The sequence below is a fragment of the Dendropsophus ebraccatus genome, chromosome 11, assembly GCF_027789765.1.
Source record: "Dendropsophus ebraccatus isolate aDenEbr1 chromosome 11, aDenEbr1.pat, whole genome shotgun sequence".
Classification (NCBI taxonomy): Eukaryota; Metazoa; Chordata; class Amphibia; order Anura; family Hylidae; genus Dendropsophus; species Dendropsophus ebraccatus.
The window spans coordinates 80,338,464-80,353,717 of NC_091464.1; the positions used below are offsets into that span (position 1 = coordinate 80,338,464).

A 15,254-nucleotide genomic window follows, 5' to 3' on the forward strand; every position below is an offset into this window, starting at 1 on the left:
CGTCCTCATTGGTGTACAGATCACAATAAACAATGACCCTTTAGTTACTTGCAGCTGTGCAAAATACAGTTACATACAATAGCGGCATCTTGTGGCATCTTGTGGCCAAACTTAGGTACTACTTCATTAACACAGTTACTTGAAGTACAGGCTTTTGCGAGGGGTGTAACATACTAGTAACACCCCTGGTGGGACACTACACTTTGGTTCTCTCACCTATCAGATATTTATGGCACATCCTGTGGATAAAGGAGTAAGATTCCCCGGTATATAACAGAATTTCGAGTGTATCAGGAAAGTGCTGTTCTTAACTATTGGAAACTGTGCGCCGCTGGCTATTAACACATCGCCTGAGGTTTGCTTTATAGATATCAAGTCTGCAGCGGTAATATCAGCGCTCATTGAATTATTATAATACATCTGATTACACATGCAAGGAAAAAAAGAAAAGACTCCGACTATTAAAGGAATATGTTACAGATGTCACATTGTACGTGAATGACTTGAAACTCTTTATGTAGTGTACATTGAAGTGTGAGCGCTTCTTTACACAAAGGTATCTCTTCATGAATAAGGTATAGTGTATATAGTTCCTGTCACTGCGGGAGATGCTCTGTGATCAGTCTGTATACCTATGAGTAACAATACATGGTGCCGCAGGGGGTTACTTCCAGGCACCGGTATTATACTACAGTACCAGAAAAACACATCCCTTGTGTTCTCAGACAAAGCGCTGGTGACGTGAACCCCAGTCTATTTTTGAATTCTATTTTTCGGGAAAAAGATTAAGACAGCAAAGGAAGGGCGGTAAGAAGATGAGGAGTGAAGAAGAAGCACTTATGTATTCACTGTAGACATATTTGTGGATGTATTTAGCCACAAAAAATTGTGTGTGTAGTGTGTGTGTGTGTTTGTTGGGGGGGGATAGGGATTATCACACAAAATGTAAATTAAAGGGGTTGTCCAGTGAACCTAACTGTATATAGATTTGTAATTTACTTCTATTTTTTAAAAATCTCAAGTCTTCCAATACTTAGTAGCCGCTGTATGTCCTGCAGGAAGCATTGTTTTATTTACATTCAGACACAGTGCTCTCTGCTGCCACCTCAGTCCATGTCAGGAACTGTCCAGAGCAGCAGCAAATCCCCATAGAAAACCTCTCCTCCCCTCGCTCTAAAACCACTTGTGTTTTTGTACATTTTTTCCACCTGAAAATGATTAGAAGTATCACTTTATATTTGCGGAGCTTCCCGCCCAGGGGCAGCGCCATGTTCCCTTATGGAAATCAATGGCAGAGCTCCAAAAGCCTGTCCCATATTTCAGAGGGTTCAGGAAAAAAAGAAAAAGCGAAGAAACTAAAGTCGAAGCAGTCAGAGCTGTTTTTGAGGTGGATTCGAGAGGCGTTTTTGAACTATATGAACATGCCCTAATAGTGAAACCACGTTGCCCGTAGCAACCAATCAGAAACCTGCTTTCATTTTACGAGAACTGTTTACCATATGAAAGCTGAGCTCTCGTTGGTTGCTATGGGCAAGACAAGCTGCTTCCACATGAAGTTATCAGTAGTCGCTATTGGTTACAAAATGGGGGCGTGGTTTTGGCAAATAGTGATTACAAATGTGAGGTTTAACATTGTATTGGAGATAGTAGGGGGGAGATCAATGACGTCATTACCACAGAAACCAATCAGAGCTTAGCTTTCATTATCCAAGAGAAAACTGCGCATTAATTGGTTGCTATGAGCAACAAGTTTTTCTTCTGCTATGATGGAAGTTGTATGACAAAGCAGCTGTAAGGTTAGTGGTAGTATGGGCGGCTGTGGCTGTGTACCGGCAGGTGACGGGGCGCCCTCACCCGGACCTCACTGTCCGCCCCCCCCCCCTTCTCCCGGATGCACGCGGTGACGTCATGACGCGGGGGCTCGGGGGCGGCGTGACGTGCGGCTCCAGTGTCAGAAGAGTCGGGGCCGCGGTGCAGCTCAGGGTATGTGACCGGCTGTGTGGTGGTGTGTGGCGGCGGCAGGTGCGGGGGGCGCGGCCCCGCTGTGTGTGCTGATGTGCGGCTCTCCATGTGCTTCCTCCCCGCTCTCCTCAGCATCTTCTCCTCCGCTATATCCCGCTGCTGTGGAAACTACAACTCCCATCAGCCTGAGCTGCCCGGGCCTGGTGGGAGTTGTAGTTCGATAAGAGCTGGGGAGTCACAGGTTGGGGTTCACCTCTATATGTGATGGTAAGAGAGCAGGGTGACCACCCTATGGCTGCTCCTACAGCTCACAGGCAGCTATACTGGAGTATTGGAAAGTTGGGTGACAACCTCTATGATAGCTGATATACTGTAGTGTCATCCAGCTCACCTTTTTAAAGGGTTGGTCCACTTTACACTATTCCAGGCTAAACATAACACGTACCTACCTCCCTGGCTCCAGTGCTGGGCTCCGCTGTCCTCTCTGCCGGTTGCTTCCTGGTCGCCGGGTCGTGACGTGTCAGGCCCACTCAGCAGCCGTAGTGGGGTCCCGTCCTGGCCGCTGCCTGGCTGAGCAGGTCTGACACGTCACAAAGCTGGTCCCCGCTCAGACCAGGAAGAGTCCGTGAACAGGACAGCGGACCTCTGCGCTGTAAACGTTGTTATGTTCAGCCATTTCCCTGACATTTTTGGAAAAAAGAAAGCTGACACCGCAAGTCTGCATCACACCTGGAACATTTGAACGTAAGGGTGCATGCACACTACGGAATCCGCGCGTATGACCCATGGTGGATTCCGTTGCTTGTACCGGCACGCAGTGGTGCGCATCTCCGTCCGTGCCATAGACACTATTGTATGAACAAGCGGATTCCGCATTCCGCCAAAAGAATTGACATGTCAGTTCTTTTGGCGGAATCCACTCGTGCATAGAATAGTGTCTACGGTACGGGCGTAGATGTGCACCACCATGTGCCGGTATGAGCGACCTCCTCTGTAGTTTGCTGGGTGAGCTGTGGTTTCTCTGTATACTTGTACACAGCCTATATGATTATCCCCTGGAGGCTGACTTGTATCTGCTTCCCACTCTTTTTCCAGCCTGTGTGAGTTGTCCTCCAGGGTTTCTCTCCCCACTGTCTACCCCCTCTCTGCTGCTATCTCTAAGGGTCCTATTACACTGAGCGATTTTTAACGATAAACGATCGCAAACGAGATTGTTTATCATTAACCTGAAGTCGTTCACCATATTACACAGAACGATGGTCGTTAGTTACGATCGTTACTATGATCGTTATTCCTTCTGATCCCGGCAAAACAATGAACAATGAGCTATTACACTGACCAATTAGTGAAAAAAACGCGGAACTTGAACAAATGTGGAATTACAGCGAACGATTAACGATAATTTTAGGTTCAGATCTAAATAAAAGATCAAGGACATGCGAACGATTTTTGATCGTTGCCTGCAATTACACAGAACGATTAGCGTTTAAATTCGAACAATTTAATGATTTTTCGCACAATAATCGTCCCGTGTAATAGGGCCCTTACACCTAGAGAGCAGAAAGTCGGTAAGACTGTGGCAGACATGTCTTTTCCTGAGCAGCAGCTAAATGCGACTTTGTCCAGTTTTTTTAATTTTGGCCCACTCTGTACTTGAGTTTGACACCCCTAGGACATTAGGGAGAAGCTGCTGAGCCAGATCTACTGTACACTAGTTGGAAAAAGCTTTGTCTGTCCAGGCATGATAGGAGTTGTGCTTTGGCTGTCCAGGCTGTCCAGGCATGATAGGAGTTGTGCTTTGGCTGTCCAGGCATGATAGGAGTTGTGCTTTGGCTGTCCAGGCATGATAGGAGTTGTGCTTTGGCTGTCCAGGCTGTCCAGGCATGATAGGAGTTGTGCTTTGGCTGTCCAGGCATGATAGGAGTTGTGCTTTGGCTGTCCAGGCTGTCCAGGCATGATAGGAGTTGTGCTTTGGCTGTCCAGGCATGATAGGAGTTGTGCTTTGGCTGTCCAGGCATGATAGGAGTTGTGCTATGGCTGTCCAGGCTGTCCAGGCATGATAGGAGTTGTGCTATGGCTGTCCAGGCTGTCCAGGCATGATAGGAGTTGTGCTTTGGCTGTCCAGGCTGTCCAGGCATGATAGGAGTTGTGCTTTGGCTGTCCAGGCTGTCCAGGCATGATAGGAGTTGTGCTATGGCTGTCCAGGCTGTCCAGGCATGATAGGAGTTGTGCTATGGCTGTCCAGGCTGTCCAGGCATGATAGGAGTTGTGCTTTGGCTGTCCAGGCATGATAGGAGTTGTGCTTTGGCTGTCCAGGCATGATGGTAGTTGTGCTTTGGCTGTCCAGGCTGTCCAGGCATGATAGGAGTTGTGCTTTGGCTGTCCAGGCATGATAGGAGTTTTGGGTTTTGCAACAGCCGGAGAGCCAAGGTTCCCTACCCCTGCCGTATAGCCTCACAGCCCCAGTGTGTATGTGTGTGTGGGTGGAGAGAAGATGTCTTCTGTATGGGCCATACATATGGTAGACTTTCCGCATCTGAGAAAGTGGAGGCTATACAGCACTTGCCGTACACTAGCATTGCTTGTAGGTAAATTTATGTTTTTATCTGAAGGAAAAGCAGAACGTCCTGAATTATTAACAATGTTTAGAGGGAAAAACCAGATACTGATAGACTGGAGAATGAAGACAAAATGAGTCCTGTGTCTGCTAGCAAACCTCAGTGTTCTGTATACCATTGAAAGCCTTAGGGAAATGCAGATAATGCCCAAACCACTACAATTCTATTAAAATCACTGGGTCCTGTTAATTTTTTTTTTACTTACAAAAATATACTAGACATTGTTAGTGCATATGAGGGCCAACAATGAAACAGGAGGCTCTTTGTTAGCTGGCTGCTGTCATTGTATTCTGTTATCGGCTGTGTCCAGCTGCCATCTGGTGGGATAGTCTTACGTATCTCCTGCCAGGTCCCGCTGTTCCCTGCACTAGTCCTGGGCATTGCTCTATTAGTCTTCTGAATAATAAGCTTTATTTTTCCTGTACTTAAAGTATATGCCCAATGATGGTGAGGACCGCGTCTGCTGCCTTTATGCTTCTACTCTCATCATTGTAGAAGAGACTTCAAGACAATACATATCCAGTTCAGAGGTTATTGTGTGGAGGATTGTCAGCAGACCACCACCTAGTCTGCTCTTATATGATTTATATTTTTTATTGTTATCTTAGGATAGCTATATGTTTATCCACACCTCACCATATGGTATTCCACCAACCACATGTACTGAAAGCCTATTCCCAGCATCTACTACTTATTTTTTTTTTTTTTAAACTGTCTCGGGTTGCTCCTGATAATTTCTCCCTTAGGGTCAGTTCACACGGAGCAAAATTGGCGGAATTTCAGCACTGAATATGCGCTGAAAATTCCGCCCATAAAATTGCTGCAGAGCCATTTTCCATTCAGTTCAATGGAAATTCTGCTCTGCAGTTCACCCGGTGGAATTTCCGCGCTTTCCGCCCAAAGAATTGATATGCTCATTCTTCTGCTTGTGTAATCCTATAGAAATCAACAGGGCTTTGATTTTCCTCTGTGAAATTTTTTAACTCAGAATGCACATGTAATACGTAACACGTAGACTGCCTGCATGAGTGGCACCAGTTTTACTCCGTGTGAATGAACTGGCCCTTAGGGTGCGTTCACACATACAGGGTTAGCAGCAGATTTGATGCTGTGTTCAGTTATTTAGTTGCATTGATATTTTCAGCATCAAGTCTGCTGCGGATCCTGTACGTATAAACGCACCCTAAGGGCCCATTCACACTACAGAATCGGCACGGAGATTCCGCTCAGAACCCCCATCCATGGACTCCATGCCAAATTCCGCCTTCTATCTCTTTCAATGGGAGCCCTTATACACCTCTGCTCAAAGAATTGACATATCAGTTATTTGAGCGGAGGCACGCGAGGCCTCCCATTGAAAAAGATAGGCAGGATTTGGCAGTGGGGATTCCAAGCAGAACGTCTGTGCCGATTCGGTAGTATGAATGGGCCCTTACTCCAGAAAAAAAAACCCTCTAAAGTCTTGGCCACTAGGTGTCCCCTTTCCCTGCAATCTGCTCTCAAATGACTGTTGTCAGGGTAAATCTGCCTCTAGTAACAGCAGACAAGACATATTACAGGTAGTGCGGGGCATAGCATGCACTCTGTGCTGGAAAGAGATGGGGGGGGGGCAACAGAGAGAAATCCTGGGCTGTGTACCTGCAAGTGTGTGAGCTCAGTAATCCTGGATATTTATAAGCAACGGAAAACTCCGCCTTCCAGCTGCTGATTGGCAGTTATCTATCCATGTAGGCAGTCAGCTGTCAATCAGCAGTTGGAGGGGGGGGGGTGCTGTGGCACAAATCCCATTCTCCTGCATATTAGGAGAACGGCTGAACAGAATGCTGTAAGTAATACATCGGTCCTTTTCAGCATTTCTGTCCCTAGTTTATGCTGCCCTCATTTAAGGCGGAATAAACCTAGTCACATATTCCCTTTAAATGCTTTCCCCTCATCTCAGCATCAACAGCACTGTTTACTGTAGTGTTTTGCTGCTGCTGTTTCTTTTCTTTCTGTTCATATAACACATGCAATCCCAGTCCATCATTAACCCCGTCCCCTCCACACGCCATGTATAGTGGTGTACTGTATCAATCATCCCCCGCCGCAGCCTGTTCATTGCTTAGGGTTCAGTGCTTGCTGTGAAAATACTACTGTTGTTTCTTGCCTTTCTAGTCACCAGTCAGCACAGCTCAGCCTGTTCAGTGGATATTCACCGACACTATGTCCTGGCATAGCAGAGAGGAGTATGTGACTTTTATCTTTAAAGAATAGGTATGCTATAAAACAGGGATGGGGAACCTTCAGCTCTCCAGCAAAACTACAATGCCCATCATGCCTGAACAGCCGGAATTTGGAGGGACGATAACGTGGGGACCGGAATAGGAGCTGATGATAGTCTAGGTACCTCTCTGCTGATAGGTTTCTGCTTATATAGTTCATAGGCCCATCAATATAATACACTAAGATAGTGAGGAGTCAGCACCTAACAGACCTCCAAATCAATTGGACAACAAATTTCATAACCAGTCATGGCGACGTCTCTATTCTATCAAATATGGTATAGTCGAAGACTGCACTCTCCCAAGGCAGTAGAATAGATGAATCCCGGCACTCACCAAGTAGAATAACGCTTCTTTATTTAGTGCATTTGAAGCAGGTACATGGAGGACGCATTTCGGGCTGATATACTGTAGTTCAGCTGATGAAGGCTAAACCAGCCGAAACACGTCCCCCATGTACCTGCTTGAATTGCGCTAAATAAATAAGCATTATTCTACTTGGTGAATGCCGGGATTCATCTATTCTATCAGAGTGCATTGCTTATGTCTCAGTTCTTCTGTAACTGAACTGTTATTAGGCAATCATCATATACTTCACTATTCTTACACACACTGCCCAAGACTTGTGAAATCTCCGGTCTATGTGAAGCAATAGAATGGGATTTATTTTATGGTATTACTCAGGGTATGTACACACACTGCAGATCATCTACAGCAGATCTGTAACTCATCCTATATACATTGACTGGTTTTGCACATTGCCTGCATCAGATCTGCAGTGTGTGAACATACTCTTACAGAGGATCTGTCGTTTATTTTGTAGTTTATGCATTAAAGGGGTACTCTGGTCAAAATCTTTTTCTTTCAAATCAACTGCTTTCAGAAAGTTATACAGATTTGTCATTTACTACTTTTTAAAAATCTTCAGTCTTCCAATACTTATGAAGTGGTGTATTCTTTCCAGTCTGACACAGTGCTCTCTGCTGCCACCTCTGTCCATGTGAGGAACTGTCCAGAGCCGGAGAGGTTTTCTATGGGGATTTGCTGCTGCTCTGGACAGTTCCTGAAATGGACAAAGGTGGCAGCAGAGAGCACTGTGTCAGACTGGAAAGAATACACCACTTCCTGTAGCAGCTGATAAGTACTGGAAGACTTGAGATTTTTAAATAGAAGTAAATTACAAATCTATATAACTTTCTGAAACCAGTTGATTTGAAAGAAAAAGATTTTCACCAGAGTACCCCTTTAAACCAATCCTGTGTTATTCCTACTGGAAATGTATGAATGATGACTGGGAGTTGTCATTCCCTTTGTCTATTTCAGGGATGGGGAACCTTCTGCCCTCCAGCTGTTGCAAAACTACAATTCCCATCATGCCTGGACAGCCGAAGGCTGTCCAGGCATGATGGGGATTGTAGTTTTGCAACAGCTGAGGGCAGGAGGTTCCCCACTCCTGGTCTTTTTGGTGTGTCAGGCCCCATCAGCTCTATGGACAGTGTCCGGATACATAGAGGTTGGGGATTGACTGATGGACCTGGGTTCATCTTCTCTCATCTATGACATGTTGGGTCCAACAGAGAGGGACTAGCTTTTACAAGTCTGCTGATGGGGAAGGGACACACTACTACAATAGCCCCATTGTGTTGTCATTGTGATACAACCCCAAATGAGGCAATAGAGACACAGGAGTCGAGTTTTGGAACTGATGAAAAAAACACATCAATTCCACAAGTTGTGACCTGGCAGCTGTGATTCCCCCTACTCTTACTAGGCAATGGGATAGGCATAACCGTAAAGCAGAGAACATAACTCAGCCTGTTATTATATTTGGCAAGAAAAAAAAATCAATGGTCCTGTATGACTTCTAGTTCTGATGTGTTGTATGAGCCGCAGGAGATCAATAAGGATTTTTATTGTTATCTATAAATCTTTGCTTTATGTATGTGGTCGTATATGGGATTAAAGCCTTACTGTTTTCTGTATAAACAAAAAATCCATTGCTCATCTGCGTCAGTAATGTAAGGGCATACCCTCAGCTTTCTGTTGCAAAGATTTTCTCTGAATTGTGGGTGTAAAGATGCAGTTTTGGACCTCATTTTATGTGAATACATATAGATTCCATGCTAAAATGATGTGAAATTTAGATATGCCTTAAAGGGGTACTTCAGCAAAAAAAAAGTTTTCTTTTAAATCAACTGGTGCCATAGATTTGTAATTTACTACTATTTATAAATCTCAAGTCTTCCAGTACTTATCAGCTACTGTATGTCCTGCATGAAGTGCAGGAAGGACAAAGTGCTCTCTGCTGCCACCTCTGTCCATGTCAGGAATTGTCCAGAGCAGGAGAGGTTTTCTATGGGGATTTGCTGCTGCTCTGGACAGTTCCTGACATGGACAGAGGTGGCAGCAGAGAGCACCGTGTCAGACTGGAAAGAATACACCAGTTCCTGCAGGACATACTGCAGCTGATAAGTACTGGACTGGAGATTTTTTTAATAGAAGTAAATTACAAATCTCTGTCACTTTCTGCCACCAGTGTATTTGAAATAAATTCAACTAGCAACACCCACTTTGCTATTTACCTTTGCATGAAATGTATTATAAAGCTCTGATACTAGGTCATGTGACCACTGGAGACCACTCTCATAAGGCTACTGTTTTACTACTTCTCTTTAGAATCTGCTTCCCCTTGTGACACCGACATCAGAAGTCTCACTGTCTCATTGGAATGAATGAGTTGTTTTGCTTGGGACAATTGCCTAAATACATGCTCAGCTCATATGACACATGTGTCTGTAAAGGTTATGGTACTTTTACATGGAGCGATAAGTCGCCCGATTAAAGGGATTATGCAGCGCTACAAAAATATGGCCACTTTCCCCCCTACTGTTGTCTCCAGGTCAGGTGTGGTTTGCAATTAAGCTCCATTTACTTCAATGGAACTGAGTTTCAAAACCTTCACCCAAACTGGAGACAACAGTAGGGGGAAAGTGGCCATGTTTTTGTAGCGCTGGATAGCCCCTTTAACGATTCCGAATAAACAATGTGTTTAGCGTTTAGATGGATCAACATATCGTACGGAAAAATCGTTTTGCGATCGTTTGTTATTATTTATTATTAATTTAAAGGGGTAGTGCGGCACTAAGAAATTATTCACAAAATAACACACATTACAGAGTTATACAACTTTGTAATGTATGTTATGTATGTGAATGCCCCCCTTCTCCGTGTTCCCCACCCGTGTACCCGGAAGTGTAGTGCATTATACATACCTGATTCGTGTCGACCCTCGTCTGCATTTCTTCTGACAATGATGTAATCTTCGGGAGGCCAGCCAACCTGCTCCTGCCGTCCCTCATGCTGGCCCCCCTCTGCCACGTTATAACTGTGCTCAGCCGCGATTGGCTGAGCACAGTTATGCTCAGCCAATCACGGCTGAGCACAGTTTTGACTCGGCAGAGGGGGAGCGGGTCGGCTGGCCTCCCGAAGATTACATCATTGGCAGAAGATGGCGGACAGGGGTCGACACGAATCAGGTATGTATAATGCACTACGCTTCCGGGTCCACGGTCGGGGAACACAGGGAAGGGGGCCATTCACATACATAACATACATTACAAAGTTGTATAACTTTGTAATGTGTGTTATTTTGTGAATAATTTCTTAGCGCCGCACTACCCCTTTAAGTAAGTGGGAACTATCAGCAGGTTAGGCAAATCTAACCTGCTGATATCTCCCTATTGTGCAAGGGGCGCTGAGGATGAAGGTATGTCTCTTACCTGTGCAGTTTTAATGTAGTCCCCTGTCTGCTGAGACGCTTAGGAGCACTGCTGCGCCCCCAGAGCACTGATCCACCCCCGGACGCCCAGCCCCTCATGATCTAATGCTATATCGGCACTCTGGGGGCGGGGCAGTGCTCCCAACAGCCTTGGTGGACAGAGGGATTATTTGGTCGATAATCGCTTGGTGTAATGCTACGTTTTACTTGGAGCAGTAATTCGCCCAATTGATTAACGATTTTAAAGCAAATATTTGGTTTTTATAACGATCATCGTTTAGACAAATCGTTAGAATAATCGTTAGAAAAATCGTTATTGCGATTGCGTTTTTAAGATCGCTTAATCCCATCTCACACATAGGGTGGATCTTTGAAAGACTGTTTACATGAAGAGATCTGTGAATTTTTAGCAAACAACCAACGACAATTTGAAAACATGTGGAAAGATCACAATGAATGATTTCTCGCTCATCGCTTGATCGTTCGCTGTGTTTACACAAGCCGATTATTGCTCAAATGCGATCGTTATTGCAAAAATTCGAACAATAATTGTTCCGTGTAAATTCACCATAATAGCTCGTGTTAAAAGGCAATAATGAGCCGAAATGCACGATGGCGGCTGATTCTTGTCTTTCAACTTGTTGAAAGCTTTTTGAACCATAACGATGGTTTGCTGACCATGACGGGAGCGGCGACAGCAGACCGCCGCTATCTCCCCGGACAATCCAAAGATCATGCAGAGAACCCCATCCACAGCTCTTTACTACCCATGCCCCTATCTGCTCGTTGTCTCTGCATGTAATAGCGCTGGCCGCGAGCGAGGAACAAAGAGCAAGCAAGTGCTGATCTGAGAGATCAGCGCTCGCGTGCTCCTCACCATCGTTCCATATAATAGGGGCTTTACATTAAAACTGCACAGGAATGGCGCAGAGGATGAAAGTAAGAGACATACCTTCCTCCTCGGCACCCTGTGTGCAATAGGGAGATATCAGCAGGTTAGGTTTGTCTTACCTGCTGATAGTTCCCCTTTCATTGTTATCCAGCCGTCCTTCATTGCATTAACACAGTGAAACTCCCAACGTGTGCAGACATACCCTCACACGGCCCAGTCGTTGGATGACCCTTTCCTGCAATCGGTGGTCGGGCCCAACATCCCCTTTACACATGAAGATATGCAGGCTGCGGGTAATGAATATTTGACCTGATGCATCGTTGAAGCAGCATTTGCTTGTTCGTCAGTTATCAGGGTGATACCGGCCTGTAATAATCCAGTGTAATAGCCAGTATTAGATCTGCTGCGAAGGTTAGCACTACAGATGAACAAACCGGGCCAAGGTTCAGGTTCTTATGAACCTGCTGACAGCCCGAGTCCCGCCTGGAAAACAGGGATACAGGGATGACCTAGGCTGTATCCCTGTTTTCCAAGCAGTACTCGGACTCTCTCCACCTTCCCCACAGAATGGGAAAGCAGCGGGAGTCAAACGCTGATGGTTCAGGTTCATACGAACTCTAACCTCGGCCCGGTTCGCTCATCTCTAGTTGTAACCATCCTAATCACATGTGCACAGGAAAGTGGTATATTGATTACAGTCCTCAAAACCGGGACCTCCACATATCTATAGAACTGGGGGCCCTGAGCCTGTTTCAAAAGAGGTAGCATGAAGAAGTGGTCTGACATGTGCACTGCCGCCCCGTTAATGGTCTTTGGGACTGAGGAGGATAGCCAAATAGGTCACTTGACTATGCTGCTTAGTTAGACTGGGTTCACACTAAGTTTTTGCAGTCCGTTTTTTGAAGAATGGATCATAAAAACGGATGCAATTGTGTGCATCTGTTGTAATCCGTTTTTTCATTGACTTTCATTATAATTTTTTTTTTTTAACGTACACAAAAACGTAGTCAACCTCATTTTTGTGTCCGTTAAAAAAACAGATCCTTTTTTTTTTTTTTTTAATGGAAAACACAATTGATCCACACAATTGCATCTGTTTTTTTTTCCAAAAACATGGAAAAAAAAAAAAACGGATTGCAAAAACATAGTGTGAACCTAGCCTAACATGTGTGACCATCGTACAAGGCAGGGAACTCAGGACTCCCTTTGTCAGTCAGTGGGGTCCTAGTACTGTGGTCTCTAGCAGTCATACTTTTATGTAATGTTTTCATAACACAATACCAATGGATTGGACTACATTGTCAGTGGGACAGGTTCCCTTCAAACCTACATAGTGGCATCATATTCTGCAGAACCATAGAATCAGGGCCAAACCAACAATTTATGAGACAAATAAGAGTCCCTGCCCTTGTAAAAGGGTTCCCGCTAGGATGAAAATAGTGATGAGCTAATAGGATGGACTCTCGCTGTCTGATAGTTTGGGTATATACAGTATACAGAAAAGATGCATCGGGATAGACTCTCAGAGGCATATTGTCTCAGTAAATGAGACACATCAACATAAAAATTGGCATCCTGTCAACCTGTTCTAGTCCAGGAGTCAATTCACACCTATAATATGCAGCTGCTTGTGTTTGGGCTTTAAACCCATAACAAAAGACAAAGCATGCAGCTGAAAACTGAACGTTTGAATGGACCCTAATAGCTAGGAGCGATGCGGAGAGATGGGAGTGGCCCGTACATCAGTAACAAAGGACATTTGGTGATTCTGAGAGCCCACCAGTATGGACGGTATATTTACTCACATAGGGGGCGTCACACAACTTTCCCAGAGTCCTAAATGTCATGAGCTGCAGAACTGGACACACTTGAATGTTTAATTAATCTGAACATATTGCTAATATCTCAACTTTCCCAATTAAACTGACACCACTAAGAAATAGTTGTAAGGCATAGGCTTGTGTATCAGAGAGGGCGAGACTATGCTTAAAGTGTACCTGTCGTTTAAGTTGTTTTTTTTTTTCAGAAATCAATAGTACAGGCGATTTTAAGAAACTTTGTAATTGGGTTTATTAGCCAAAATGCATTTTTATCATGAGAAAGCAGTTTGAAGCTCCCCCCCTGTCTTCATGGTTCTCTATGGAGAGGTTAGGGGTGGAGGGAGATGAGGCACCAAAACAGGACAACAAAGAGTTAATTTACAGCTACATCACTGGGCTATCTCCTCTGACAGTCAGCACTGACCTCTCTGACCTCTGAATCGAGGCTTTCCCCTCTCTATAGAACAGACAGGGGCACGTCTGATGCAACAAGACATGATTTCCTGATAATGAGCAGTGAATGGAAGAGAGGGGGGGGGGGGGACCTGGGGAAAGTCTTTTTGAATGCAGATAAAGGCATAATAGCCTAATAAACCCAATTACATAGTTTCTTAAAATCACCTGGACTATTAATTTCTGCAAAAATAATAAAAATAAAAAATATATACAATGGTACCTTGGTTTAAGAGCGTTTTGGTTTAAGAGCTCACAGTTTTTCAAAATTGTGATTTGGTTTAAGAGCATTGCTTTGGTTTAAGAGCTTCCTGTACTGGGTGGGAGGACAAGTTGGGGAGGGGCATTGTCTTAATAGTGGGGTCTACAGCCCTGTACTCTGACCCAGGAGGTCTCCCTCACCTTCCAAATAATAGCAGATCCACTTCAGGCTGGGGCTTACATCAGGGGACAGGACTGTGGAGGTAATCACTCCATATCTGTAACCCCTCTCTCCCCGGACAGAGAGTGCTGCTATACTGTGCCCACATCTGCCCTGCTCATTCCTTCATACTCCCTGCAGTCTCTGTCAGTCCTGATTGGTCCAGGCTGAACACACCCCTTCCCCATTGCTGTCATGTGACCACACAGACCTCTGACAGCAGCCCTGCTTCTCTATTCTAGCCTGTTGTACTACACTACTGCATTATGGGGATCTGCAGTTCCATCCTGTATCTACAAACTGCTGCTGTGTTATCAGGGTTATACAGTTACTATACATTATACGCCACATGCTGATTGCTATACTGTACAGTAACTTATATATCACATATCCAGCTGCTGTGTTATCAGGGTTATGCAGTTACTATACATTATACACCACATGCTGATTGCTATACTGTACAGTAACTTATATATCACATATCCAGCTGCTGTGTTATTAGGGTTATACAGTTACTATACATTATACTCCACATGCTGATTGCTATACTGTACAGTAACTTGTATATCACATATTCAGCTGCTTATAAATGTTTATTTCATTTGTTTTACATGTTATTGAGAATATAAAATCACTATTTTTGGGGTGTGTAACCAATTGTCTATATCAATGATTTCTTATGGAAAAATTTGCTTTGGTTTAAGAGTGGATTTGGATTACAAGCACGGTCCCGGAACGTATAATGCTCGTAATCCAAGGCACCACTGTATACTGTTTATTTACCCCAGTACCTATTCATCAAAAATCTAAAACCTGTCTGTAGTTACTATAAAGCTGTACATCAGCCTATATATATATATATATATATATATTACATATATAGATTACATTGAGGAATGCCGCGTCTATTTCTGTAACTCAGCCTAGAAGCCTAGACAAGGCAATAAAGCGCCCGCAGCAAACTCATGCAGCCTCTTCTGCAATGCAGCCTGTGGCCAGCCCCAGTCCCATCCCCTGCCCACATCTCCCTTGGTAAATCGACAAACTTT

At 44.5% G+C, this 15,254-nt stretch overlaps 1 protein-coding gene across 5 annotated transcripts in view; it reads left to right on the plus strand.

Moving 5' to 3' along the window:
• Nucleotides 1-1,695: 1,695 nt before the first annotated feature.
• The window catches only part of AP1S2 (adaptor related protein complex 1 subunit sigma 2), an 83,572-nt gene continuing 70,013 nt past the window's right edge, over nucleotides 1,696-15,254 (plus strand). The window contains exon 1 of one of the 5 annotated variants that reach the window (XM_069945000.1): nucleotides 1,696-1,796. Coding sequence is in view for 4 of the 5 variants with exons in the window: in XM_069944998.1 (XP_069801099.1) it covers nucleotides 1,909-1,983 (75 nt within the window). In the remaining variant the exon portion in view is untranslated. Of the gene's footprint in view, nucleotides 1,797-1,845; nucleotides 1,984-15,254 lie in introns of those variants that run through there. The other 4 variants (XM_069944998.1, XM_069945002.1, XM_069945003.1 and 1 more) reach the window with 4 other exon arrangements.